This window comes from Candida parapsilosis, contig 005807 (assembly GCF_000182765.1).
Source record: "Candida parapsilosis strain CDC317 annotated contig 005807".
Lineage (NCBI taxonomy): Eukaryota > Fungi > Ascomycota > Pichiomycetes > Serinales > Debaryomycetaceae > Lodderomyces > Lodderomyces parapsilosis.
In genome coordinates, this window is record NW_023503280.1 from 1630970 (window position 1) to 1644114 (window position 13145).

The 13145-nt window shown below is 37.7% G+C and overlaps 7 protein-coding genes across 7 annotated transcripts; 2 read left to right on the forward strand and 5 right to left on the reverse strand. All coding sequences in view use genetic code 12, as the record gives it.

Annotated features, from left to right (window-relative positions):
• Positions 1 to 352: 352 nt before the first annotated feature.
• On the reverse strand, positions 353 to 1744 carry LAC1 (Lac1p; the record flags this gene model as incomplete). The annotated part of the gene is made up of 1 exon (XM_036808609.1): positions 353 to 1744. The coding sequence occupies one exon, from the start codon at positions 1742 to 1744 to the stop codon at positions 353 to 355; it is 1392 nt and encodes a 463-aa protein (XP_036665329.1).
• Positions 1745 to 2807: 1063 nt separating this feature from the next.
• Positions 2808 to 4019, reverse strand: SSN8 (cyclin-dependent protein serine/threonine kinase regulator; the record flags this gene model as incomplete). Its single annotated transcript, XM_036808610.1, has 1 exon — positions 2808 to 4019. One exon carries the CDS (start codon positions 4017 to 4019, stop codon positions 2808 to 2810), a length of 1212 nt encoding a protein of 403 aa, XP_036665330.1.
• Positions 4020 to 4358: 339 nt separating this feature from the next.
• On the reverse strand, positions 4359 to 4586 carry CPAR2_807080 (uncharacterized protein; the record flags this gene model as incomplete). Its single annotated transcript, XM_036808611.1, has 1 exon — positions 4359 to 4586. One exon carries the CDS (start codon positions 4584 to 4586, stop codon positions 4359 to 4361), a length of 228 nt encoding a protein of 75 aa, XP_036665331.1.
• Positions 4587 to 5675: 1089 nt separating this feature from the next.
• On the forward strand, positions 5676 to 6710 carry CPAR2_807090 (phosphopantothenate--cysteine ligase; the record flags this gene model as incomplete). The annotated part of the gene is made up of 1 exon (XM_036808613.1): positions 5676 to 6710. One exon carries the CDS (start codon positions 5676 to 5678, stop codon positions 6708 to 6710), a length of 1035 nt encoding a protein of 344 aa, XP_036665332.1.
• Positions 6711 to 6766: 56 nt separating this feature from the next.
• On the reverse strand, positions 6767 to 8275 carry SAM50 (SAM complex subunit; the record flags this gene model as incomplete). The annotated part of the gene is made up of 1 exon (XM_036808614.1): positions 6767 to 8275. The coding sequence occupies one exon, from the start codon at positions 8273 to 8275 to the stop codon at positions 6767 to 6769; it is 1509 nt and encodes a 502-aa protein (XP_036665333.1).
• Positions 8276 to 8452: 177 nt separating this feature from the next.
• On the reverse strand, positions 8453 to 10555 carry CRZ1 (DNA-binding transcription factor; the record flags this gene model as incomplete). The annotated part of the gene is made up of 1 exon (XM_036808615.1): positions 8453 to 10555. One exon carries the CDS (start codon positions 10553 to 10555, stop codon positions 8453 to 8455), a length of 2103 nt encoding a protein of 700 aa, XP_036665334.1.
• Positions 10556 to 12312: 1757 nt separating this feature from the next.
• On the forward strand, positions 12313 to 12678 carry CPAR2_807120 (uncharacterized protein; the record flags this gene model as incomplete). The annotated part of the gene is made up of 1 exon (XM_036808616.1): positions 12313 to 12678. The coding sequence occupies one exon, from the start codon at positions 12313 to 12315 to the stop codon at positions 12676 to 12678; it is 366 nt and encodes a 121-aa protein (XP_036665335.1).
• Positions 12679 to 13145: the final 467 nt, after the last annotated feature.

The window sequence follows — 13145 nt, forward strand, 5'->3', positions numbered from 1 at the left end:
ATATACTCCAGGCTGTAACGTAATCATTTTAGTAAAGTAGACTCCGGTCCTGATGAAGTAAAAAAAAAGGTGCTAGTAGACAAAATTTAAGGAAGGTGAAAGACTTAGTTTCCGGTATACAATAATAAAAGAGTAACTACCAAGAAATAAGCGGGGCTTTTAGTGTATTCATTGAGTAAAGGTTATAGTATGTTCAACTTGTTCGACAGTCGCACCCATGTAATTGCTTCCTGTATTCTTGGTATTTGTTGGTGAAATCATTTTGCTTCATCCAAGATATTGCTTTTGTCAATCTACACCATAGTCTTTTTGGTACAAACTTTTTCAAACTTTCATTCCTCTATTAAAATCACTAGCTTACATCCTCTTTTTCTTCCATTTCATATACGCTAACTTCACTTTCAACATCTATAACAATATCAGTCGTGTCATTGATGTCCAGCTCGATTTCCTTTTCGTCTTCTTCGTCTTCGTAATCACCATATGCATCTCCATAAAGTTCCCCCTCGTTTTCTTCAAACACTCCAGTCTTGTCCTCTTCACCTTCTTTTTCAAAATCAGTATCATCTTCATCACTTCTGACATCTTCGGCACCAACTCCAATGACAACTTTGTAAGCAACTTTAGAAATCAAATACATCCAAATACATGTAATTATTTGTAAACCACCTAGCAACCCCATAAATGTATTGATTACAGTTGGTGTCCAGCATCTTTTTTGCACGGATCCAACCATGCATTCGCCATCTTGCATCAAATGGACAGACTTATGCCAAGCGTGATAAAAGATGTAGTTGTATACCCCATGTCGTAATGCAATCCAACTAACCAAAAATAATACAAACATGGCATCACAAGCAACCAACCTACCAGCGTATTTCAACATCTTGGCCGCTGCTAAAAAGATATCAACAGAATCCATGATCATCAAAATCAAATGACCAATTCTAAAATAATAGTAATAGTATGAACCAATAATCAAGCAACAAGTAATAATATGATGACTAAACATTTGATAATGATCTTTCCTGGGTTTTTCCACGTGTAACACAAATATCTGTTGTAACCAGAACGCCATTGAAATCAAATAATAACTTTTAAATCTAGCATCCATGACAAAATTAGGCCAATTTATGTATATCTGATCTAAATTGTTATAGTATGGAGCATCCAAATACAAGTATACCCCATACATGAATGAAATACTATAGTAAACAAAAGACCAACTTTGTTCAGCAAATCTTATCTTGGCTTTACGTGAATGAATGCTGCAAAATTTAGCAGCAAATGGGCCAAAACAATACTTCATCAAGAAAGATCGAAGAAAAGTGACGGTAATAACCCAATTGATGACAAAGTAAATGTCATCAATGTGAATATCATAAATTGGTTTACCTTGCAGATTATATCCAACTTGATTTTGTAAATGTAAAAACTTGCTTGTAAAATTGATTATGTTGGCATTGGAACTCAACATGTTCAAAGTGTATAGTAAAATCATCAAGTTTCTTGATAATGGTATCTGATTTCTTTCAACTTTGGCCCAGAGTGATCCATGGTACGCTTGATCTTGAGCTGCCTCAACTGCATTGGTGGCAGTGCTGCTGTTTTGTTGCACTGCACTCTGCAAACCATCGCTGTCTTCCTGTAGGTTATACGAAGTGGTGTTTATTTTGAAAGAATCACAAGTTTCGCCCAGTCGACTGGAACTACGTCTAGTCTTTATCTTTGTCAGTGTAGCCATAATATCAATGTGAGATCTTTTGTGTTGGTATAGATCTGATAGGTAAATAAATACGATTGGGTGTAGTAATGGCAAGGTATTGGCCGATTCAAGCTGGGGTGTCTCTTTTTTGCAACAGAAAGATGAAAAGTTAGGGCAATTGGCTTTTTTTATTTTTTTGTTCTCTGGTGAGTCTATTACCCCCCTTGGTGGTGATGCTATGTGGCAATACGTATTCTTTGACAACCTTAATTCGGATCTAAAGAAGAATTTTTTCTTTCTTTCCTTCTCTCTTTCTTTGTTGTGACTTGTATTCCCAAGGGCCGTCTCTTACTGCCTGTCTCTGTTTGAATCTCTGCCTCCTGCTTGTTGAGGTGGGTTGTCTACATCTCGTTGTTGTAAGCCTCGGTCGCCATTTTTTTTTTTTTTGTGCCTGTCTCTCTCTCTGTCTCTACCGTAGACAGCGAAAATGAGAAAAAAATTTTCTTGCATTCGTGGCTTGGGAAGAGACCATAAAAACATCAGATCCGAGATTACATTGAATTATTGGTCTACATACTTTACCTATTGTACATAGTGCGTGTCTGTCTAACCATGTGGAGACCTTTTGGTACTGCTTATACTAAAGAAAGCACCATTGGGATCTCTTAATATGTAATAAGAGGGTCGTTTCACATATTGCGCGTCTCATCCGCGAACAAATTAGAAATGAAAAACCAGACACGTTGCCTGAACTTACGCTTTGCAATAAAAAAAAAAATTGAATTTAATTGCTACTACTGCAACTCACATAAATGATATACACGGTGGTTATACAACTTTACGGGGGGGGCATGTCGATACGTTCTTCAAATCTCTTTCATGTTTCTACATCTTTCATGCATAAATCCGTCTGTATGTATTTATTTTTAGTAACATCAAAAACGGAAAAAACCGAATCTAGGTTTTCACCCAAAAAGGGATCCCTCTCGGAACGGGTGGGAAAAATGCAGTAAACAGCTTTTCAATGTAACGTAAGCACAATGCAAACAAAAGCTGAATGTGTATGTATTTGTAGATGCGGAGTGTATATCTCTAACTTGGATCATCTCTTCCAAAGCATAACCTGTAACGCTTTCCTAACGGATTGTTCATTATATCTGTTCCACAACACGTACACGTTGATCATATCTTGAACGGCTTCAACGACTTCATCGAGATTGATATGTGAATGTTCAACAAAATTCATAAACTTGTTGATCCTTATTGTGTCATCATCTAGGATATCTAGATCGAAATTCACCAAATCTTGGGCTGTTGTGTGGGTGGTTTTAGTTGACAGTTGCTGCTGATTAGCATCGCCTTGATGATGTTGCGGATTACTCACCTGTGTACTGTTGTTCTTCAGTGGTGAGACTTCATTTGACTTCGCTTTACTTGCATCCTCTTCTTGGCTATTTGGTTTCGACAAGTTGATCAAATCATCAATATTTAGCTCTTTGTTATCGGACACTGTTGATCCAGATTTAACACTGGCACCAGCTGTGTTTTGTGTATAACTCGACTGTGGATTGTTTGAATCCACATTGTTGGCTATACTATTGTTCGAGACTCCATTCTCTTCTTTGTTCTTTAGCTGTGACAAGTTCTTTTTCAATACTATGGTGATGTATATAGCAGCCACGGCAATTATATGTGGTGGCAATAACAAATGTAAATCAGTAATATAACTATCATTAATCAAACTCCAACAATTTTGCATCTCTTCATCAGACAACTTGAATCCATACACATCGTATTTCTGTTCAAAGTAATGTTTCAATTGTAAAAGCGACTTATAAGGATGATGCAATAGCAAGTACAGATCCATTTCTTCAATCAAGTAAAATTCGAATTCAGCCAATTTCGTCACATCTTGGGGTATATACTCTGGCCACAAGTTTCTTGCCTCCAGTACAATCAATCGAATATGTTGCGGACACTCTTCAATCTTGCAAGCAACATATAAGCAAGTTGTCACTAGTAAATAGACATTAATTTCTTTTAAACTGGCACGAGTTAAGAATCGGGTGCAATAAACTTCTGCAGTGGCAATGGCAACTTGTCTTACATTCATTCGACGACCTAGCTTAAGCACCAAGTTGTGGAGATATATTCGCATATTGTAATCATAGTTGATGTGAGGGGTATCTTTTATTAGTCCATTTTGAATCATTTTACGTTCAAGATAAATGATTTTCCTTCTGGCTTCGAGTAAAGAATATCTTGTGAGTTGCCATTGATTTCGTTGTGATGAGTTCCAGTAATCTGCTGACATTATGCGGTTTAATATGGCTTAAAGGGGGTGTATAGATGGTTTGTGGACTGTGTACTATATCTTTGTCATTTGGTGGATTTAAAAAATGCAACCATTAATAATTGGATCACCAAACTTTTTCGTGGTTCTTAGTTAATATCGCTACCGCTTGACTCAGAAAGTAGAGAAAGTGTTCATAAAGGTCATATATACATAATTACAAGTTGAGTAATTCTAGTCTTATAACGTATCATTTAAGGAAAAAGGAGTCTAATAGGGATATTAGAAAGAAGTGAATACATTACATGTATCATCGAATTCGTAAGCAAAGGCCCAAACCACACGCATTGTTTGCCTCTCTCATTTGACCAACTTCAGCATCACCGTCTCAACATCATAAACAAATATCTTTTCATTGGGATCATTGATGTCATCAAGTACTTTTCCATTGGGGTATTTCTTGAACAAGCTCTTGACGTCGGTTTTCGTGGTGATTAGCTCAAACTCATCTTGATTCTTGGGAATGAATAGTGACTGAGCACCACTTATAGCCATGAGACCAGCTAGACTTAGTTGTATTAATTGCATGTTGAAGCAGAAATATTGCTAATGTGTCTTGTGGTAAATGGTGTGGGGTGTGTATCCTTCTGATGTGTTGTATAGTTTGGTTTGTGGAATGGTTATGAGAATTGATGAATTATATATAAGAAACAAAGTGGATTAATTTCACAGAGGCTGGGGTGGAGCGTCTATATATAAATATACATATTATGGTGATGTATCAGTTGCAAGTTGACTCTTTATTCTTCGCGTAGATTGCATCATTGCTATACGTGATAGTTTCAGAGTATTTTAAATAATTACCCAATTAGGAAATTTATGGGGAAAAAAAGAAAAAACTAAAACGGAAAAAGTTCCAATGAACTTTTCAGATTTTCAGTGTCATGAAACTGAAAAGATAATTATGCTTTGCTTTTAGCCACATGAATCAAAATTGCAGCCCAATTCATTCTCTTGTAGATGAGTCGAACTTTCAGTATGCAGCAGTCAAGTGTGTTATCTTATGTTACCAAAAACTGATGAAAAGCTTGTGAGAAGAAAACAATATAAGAAGCAACTGTAACTATTTCTTCAACTTTGCAGCAAAATTGCTCACAATCGGAAGACAAGTCGAAAATGGCTCCCCACAATTGAGTGAGTAATTGAAGTATACCGTGACTTTTACGAAGCCTCACCTTTGTGTTGCCCTTGAAGAAATATTGCTAGTGTTATATAATATACACTGACGTAGAGAATGTATTTCAGAGGCATCTTTACATATTGTGAAACTGTACTGCAACAAATGTATTAGAATCCGGAATGCATGCGTGATGATATCGTGCTACAACCAACCATTTTACAAACGAATAGTTGGCTATAAATCATTTTGTTATTTAGCTCAGTTACATCTCACACAGTAATCCCTTCAATTTACTTTTGTTGAGTGTTGCAAAATAAAGAAAAGTCGTGTCTTGCGGCGCAGTGTATTTTGTCCTGCATAGCGTACACCCGCCAAACCGACCCAACTAAAATAATTGATCACCCAATTATTTGAGAAGACCTATCATCGATTCGAATTAGAAGCAAAGCTGCTACACCACTCCGTTCCCCCCAACACCCACCGACTCATAATCACTAATGTCACCACCAGCTCAGAAAAACTTCCATACGGCAAAACCCGAGGAATCCACTGCCATTGATCGATCGATACCTGAATTTGCAGCAGCACAAACTTCCGATGAGGATGATTATTTTGCCAGCCATAAACCACCATCGTATTTACCAGAAATAGAACAAGAGCTTTCAAAATTCATCACCCACCACCAAAAAACCACGCAAAAAAAGATTGCATTGGTGACATCTGGTGGTACAACAGTACCCTTGGAAAACAATACAGTTCGATTCATTGACAACTTCAGTGCCGGTACTCGAGGAGCCACATCAGCCGAGTACTTTTTAGAAAATGGGTATGCTGTAATCTTTTTACATCGTGAGTTTTCATTATTGCCATATTCAAGACACTATAGTCATTCAACCAATTGTTTTCTTGATTTTATGATTGAACGTGATGGTAAAATTGAAATTAATCCTAAATTTAGTGATGAAATGTTGCAAGTTTATCGTAAATACCACGAAGCACAATCAACAAATTCATTATTATTGATTCCATTTACCACCGTAAACCAATATCTTTATACATTGAAAACCATATCTGAGTCATTAAAAGTGTATTCCAACAAGGCTGTTTTTTATTTAGCTGCTGCTGTATCTGATTTTTTTATTCCTCAATCAAGAATGCCTCAACATAAGATCCAAAGTTCGGCTACTCAAGATGGAGAATTGGTGATTCGATTAGCTCAGGTGCCCAAGTTTTTAAGTCGTTTGGTTCTGAATTGGACTTCAGGAGCAATGATTATTAGTTTTAAATTGGAGACTGATAGCAATATTTTATTAAAGAAAGCTAGAAGTGCATTGGAGAGATATCATCATCAATTGGTGATTGGGAACTTGCTACAAACTAGGAAAAAGGAAGTGGTATTTGTTAGTCCTAATGGTGAAGAACAATGGATTAGGTTGACTGTTGAAGAGGTACAAAGGGGTGTTGAGATTGAAAGTAAAATGATACCTGCTGTCATCAAAATCCACGATGAGTGGATCAGTAAAACAAAGTAGTTTCAGAAGATCTAATTAGCATTCTATACTTATATATATATACAAGATTAAACTCCTTATAAGAAAGACACACCGATTCCATATTGTATTCCCTTTCTTATGGAGTCCCGCTCATTAGCCAAAATTGGTAAAACAAAATTCAATTCAAATCTAGCCATTGGGTGATTGTAGAGTATACCAAACCCATAACTCAAACAATAAGAATGCGATAATTGCTTGACATTATGCAACACGGATCTTTTTTGATCTAATGGTACCAATTTACCCCAGTTGATAAAATTGTGAAACTTGAAATTGGATTCTTTATACTTGGGAATATCCGTAAACAACGAAACACCACCATTGAGGAATAAGTCACCGCCAATAAATGAATTCTGATCTCTTGGACCAAGTCCGTTCAAAGTAAATGATCTCACGTCATTGGGGCCACCTATAAAGAACTTATCTAGTATCGAGGACTTGCCAGCCAAAGGATATAAAAGTCCCATTTTGGTACTGCACAATACATGCGAATTGATCAAGGGCAAACTCCATGCATGCTGCAACTGAGTCGCAGTTTTCACAAATGGATACTTGTTGAACTTGAATAGCCCATTGTATTCAATCCCACATTGAACAAAGACTCCCTTGAATGGCAAATGCTTACTATCTCTTGTATCGTAGTTGATGTTGTATGCAATTGAAGATTTCACATTTTGACCACTTTGTTGCAAAATTTCAAAACTTTTGGAACCATAATTGTCCAACTCACGTACTGAATTCTCCAAAATCACTTCATGATTCAAATTGCAACTGTTAAACTGGGTGTAGATTTTGCTGATTAAACTCTTTGTGTGAACTTTACTCTGAATCCAATCGAGGTTCCTTGTGTTTAAACTTAGACAATTTTCCCAAATATAGTTACAGTTATTTGCAATTGGTTGATTATAGTTTAGTAAATACGAACTAGACGTTTTGGTACCAGTTACGGCATCAAACACAAGGTTCTCTCCACCACCAAATATGTTTCGTAGTTGAAATTGAATGTATCCATCACCTTCTCCATTCCCAATATTGGTGCCTGTTTTAGCGAAAAAACGTTTGATGGGTATAGTATTGAAGATGGGCACTACATGTATAGCACCAGCTCCCATGCTGAACCCACGTCGCATCCCCAACATGGGAGAGTTGGGAGTCGATGCCACTTGATGCGTATTACATAGCACATTCTCAACAACACCAACTTTAATCAAATTTTTCAGAATGTTATCCACAATGGACAAGTATCGATGTAAGGGAATTACATGACCAGTAAGTAAAGGCTGAAACTGTGACTCAACAAACGATTCACGAAACTGAGCACCATTAGTCAATTGAACATTTCGTATCTTAATCGGTTGAGTTGAATTTTCTTGAAATAGATTTTGCAAAAACTCTTTATTCTGATCTAAAAGCTGTTGTTGTTTTTGTTGTTGCAAGTTCTCCAATTCCTTTTCTGCTTTAGTTAATGCCTTGTCTGATAGTTGATCAGGGGTGGCATATTTCATATTATCCATAAACTCTTCATCTTGGCTTAGGATTGACATTATTGTCACACCGAATGGAGCAGAAGATTCGAAAACCGATTTTTTTCCTTAAATTTTTACATCATCAACAAAACTGCATCTTATCAAAAAACATAAACAATAATACAACTTTAGAACATTATGTAAACCCTATTTTCTTTTTGCTATACACCCTTCAATACCATATCCCCACATAGGCTACTCTGGCGGGGAAATTGCTACTTGAGGCACGGATCCACGTCCTGTTGACGAGGAATCTGGACTCAAGAAATCATTACCACTGCTTCCTATTGTATCAACAGAGGATAGCACTACTCCCCCATTCCGTTTCTCCTCCTCTTCTTCCTCAATCAAAAGCCGTATGCACTCTTTACCAGCCTCAGTCTGGAAATGCCGCCTCAATGCATCAGCGCGAGCAAATTTTCTTCCACATCCATAAGGCTGACCATTTTTCAACATTCCCTTACATTGAAACTTCTTTTCACCAGAATGTAAGTCCTCATGTCTTTTCCGATCATGCTGTCTAGCAAATGCCTTACCACATTGACTACAAATGAATGGTCTTTCATCAGTATGCGTACGCAAATGCGATTTCAAATTGTACGGTCTAGTGAAACGCTTCTCGCACAAGTGACATGCATAAACACTGGGGTGTTTTTGTGTACGTTTCGATGACTGATTTGGCAGAGCCAATTCCAACATCTTCTCACGGGAGGACACTTGCGAGGAATCATCATTCTCGTCATTCTCATCCTCATCACTATTGTCATCATTATCACCATTGACACTTTTGGTTGATACTGGTGATTTCGATCGCGGTCTTGGAGATAAACTGTTTGAAGTCTTGGACGCATGGCTCTTTCTCCTTCCACGTTTGATTGACTGATATTCGGGATTTAGCAAATCCCTTGAACTCTCTTCACCACTAGCTGAGTTTGGTGACGAAGGGATAATTTGCGAGTTCGGTACAAGACTGACGCTGCTCTTTTTCTCGTCTTTTGCGTCACCGTCATTGCGACTGTTGGTTCGGGACAAGTTTAGTGAAGAGTTTGCGGACGAATTACTAAACAATGATGGCGTCCTTGCAGCCATAACTTCAGGAGCTTGATGGATTGAGATCACAATGCCTGATGAGTCTTTATGCACTGTTGGACCTTGCTCGTCATCTTGTTCTTTCATTTGATTGTTGTAGGTAGACAAGTTGTTTTCTGTGAGTAATTGATTCACCTCTTCACTGGCGTCCCCTTCAATATCTTGTGCTTTTGACTCTCCTGAATGTTCCGGAGGGGTTACCTTTATATCGAGGTCAAAATCCATTTGTGGACTACGGAAAGTGAAATGATTTGGGTCTGTTTCCACTTGGGCATTGACGTTATTGAGCTGAAGATTCTCTTCAAAACCTCGGGGCTCTTTTTGAACAAGTGGTTGAGAGTCCAACCGGAACTCACGCGGATACTCCGTTCCAGCGCCAAATTCTAATCCATTGTATTCCTCTCTTTGAAGATCCGCTTCAACGGTTTGTTGCCATGCATTAGAAGAAGAAGACATTGTTGGTAGGTTTGTCGAGCTAATCGATTCCCCAAATGCAATATTAGTGTTTAAGTAATCGTTGTTGTTCCGAGTGTCAAAATGATTTTGTACCAAGTTTGTAGACGAATTTCCCCCATGTATCGATCCTGCATCGGAAAATGCAGGTCCAGGAGCCTGTGGAGGAGCCAAATTGGTGTTACTGAAATGTGATGCTGCGTCAAGATATGGGGAAGCTGGTTGAGATGAATTGTCCGAGTACAAAGATTGCGAGGAAAAATGACCCGGTGAATTAGGATTGAGAAAATTGTTATCCATTTGGTTTTGTTGCACCTGTAAGAAATCATTTTGTGGGTTACTGTTAGTTTTGTTGACTGGAGAAAGGTGACTTAATTGGGATGTTGGTGATAGGAAATCGTTGTCATTGAACTGAGGTAGGCTTTGAGTATTCAAAGAGAGTCCATTGCCTGTTTGATTTTCCGGGTATTGTTGTTGATCTAGATTGACATAGTCATATGAGACTTGAGTATTGTTTGGGTTATCGAACCCTTGATAAGCTTCTGAGTAACCTACTTTGATGTTAGGTTCCGACATACCCTGATATTGGTAGTTAGCCCCAGGGGTTTGAATAATTCTCTGTTGGTAATCTTGTGAGTCCATTCCATTCTGTTGTAGCATACCACTATCTATCTGGAAGTTGTTGATGTCAAATTCTTGAGGGGATGTGCGTAGCTGGTGGTAAACCTCATCGTCTTTTCCTGGATTGTACGACATGGTACAATTCACTTGTATACTCTTTGAACTGTTTTTCTTTTTTCGAAGGATAGATATATATATATATTAGTAGTTTCTGTCAGGGCGAATGTAAAGCTTGAGCTTTAGTAGCAATGGGATGATGCAGTAGAAGATGCTATGTTACACACGTCAACAAAACACTCTGACTATTAGTACTTGTTTTCCCACACACACACTCTCTCTCTTCAAGAAAAAAATAAGGGAATAATTTTTCCTTTTTTTTTTATTTTTTTTATGTTCTCCAATGTCGTAAGTCAATGTCTCAAAAGCCAAAATGACACAATCTGAATTTTACCACACTTTGGACCTAGGAGATAGACAACTGTCAATTAAGTAGTGAAAAAAGTAAACGACTTTTAAAATTGAGATAAGGCTACTCAATTGAGATGCAGTTGGAGGCCAACAATTGGTATTTAGGAAACCACTCGTTATTTATAGACTCTACAATATGGTGTGACGAAAACTTTTTTAAAGCCGATCAGATGACTCTCGAAAGCGAATGGCGCTATAATGTGTCTAAGATAGCTCAAAAAGATAAAAGAGTAGCCGGCCAACAACAGTTGTTATTGGTGTACAATTTACCTGTTTGTGGAAAACGTCTTTGCATACCACAGTTTCTTTGATCTCAGTCATCTTTGTTGAAACAAGGCGCAGTTACGAGGTACAAAAAATTTGAATTTGCAGTTACACAAGAACGGATCTGCATAACAAATCGGTCACAGAGATCTTTTTAGGAAAAGACTTCTAGCTTGGGTGGAAAAGCCTATCATGAGTTTTCTCAAGCTCACAAGCAACCAAAGCCAAGTTAATCTTGGAGAGTTTTCCTGTCAAACATTCTCTTATTTCTTGAGCCATGTGATGACTAGGGCTGGCAGGGGCACAACAAAGATGCACAAAAGCTGATATATGTGTGTGGCTTACACCGAGACCTAAATTTGTCTTGAGACACAGATCTCGTGACTATTGGTATTAATACCGACGATCACTCTTTAGCACTTTGCTCATAGTGCACATAGACATGGGGTCAATTCCACCTTAGTCAGGCTAATGGATTCATTTTGGTGCGGCATAAAGTGTTCTTACCACAAACACCCAAATGTTCATGCTGAAACGACACATTTTTTCACGACAAAATTTGGTTTTCTATACAAAAGAAAAATTACGATAAGACGTAATGAATCTCGAGCTTGAGTTACATACAGATAGTTATGTGAGTGGTCATGAAAATTGCCTTCCTTGGGCTTTCAAGTAGTTGGTTACATTTTCTTCATGGATTGCCTTGACTACAAGAGAAAAGTGTTGGTTGGTGCAGAAAAGAAGTTACATCGAAGGTTGACTTCTCCGAGAGATGCACAGGTGCAATACCGGCTGCTATTAAGATTTTTCGGTATTTGTGAACTAAAGGAACTTGTTTACAAAGTCAAAGACCAGCTCTTGTTTTTGTACTGTACCCTTATTTAATGTTTAACAAATTCATGTGATAATAAGTATACAAAACAATTTTTATAGTGTATTAGTTTCATTAACTGATGGTGAAAATATAGTTCGTGAAAAAGCTGTTACACCTGATTATTTAGAATCTGATAATACAAGAGAAACACGTGATTCTGATTTAGATTCAATCTTATCTAAACCAGAACAATATCATAGGTTACGATTTGGAAAAATTTCAAGCTTCGAAATGCTGAGTGTTTTAGATATTTCCACTCACCTCCCACCCCACTCCAGAACCTATCATGAACCTTTCAGACTTGCCCATTGAAGTCTTTGCTAGAGTTCTCCCTCTTGAAGATCACCTTTTAGATCTCCCCGGAAAGACCATTATTGCATGGTTGAATATATTGCCATCAATGAAACTGTATCAACTATTAGGAGGAAGCGGGTACGGTTTTGCCCTCACCAAAGGATATTGGCCACTGCCTTTTACAGCTTCGGACAGAACTTTGGACAAGTATGGTCAAGATTTTAGATCAGCGAACGTGTGCGTTCAAGAATTGAATCCCAAATTTGAAAATAGAGTTTACATCAAAGCTGGGCCCTATGCTGAACCCAAGTACCACAAGAAATACATAATTTTTGATATTGAAACAGTTGGAATTTAATTTTAGTGCACTGGAAACCACTGCTTCGAATTCATCTTTGGATAAGCGATGATCAACTGTTTATTTGTTTCTAGTGGCGATATGGCGATTGAAATGTTTCTACGAAAAGCAGAAACGCCACCCTTATTTATTATTTAAAGTTTCATTATGATCCAGGGTTGACGACACTAGCCAAGGTTTGGTTTACCGGGGTTGCGTTTTCGATTCAAGCTACTTTGAGAGTTGTTCGTCGTTAGCTTCAAATGATTGAGAACATCGAGCTTAGTATGTCTGTGGATGAATGTTTGGAAATGAGTGTTCACTATTCATTCCTGGGTAAAAATTTGTGACCCAAATAATTGAAAATATACTTGAATTTAGTCAAGAGCAGTTCAGGAGAAGCAGTGAACAGGAAATGCCCCTCTTTCCTATTAAATGGGTCACTGATATATTTGAAGTTAGCCAGGTGCAAGTATTCGCTTTACACT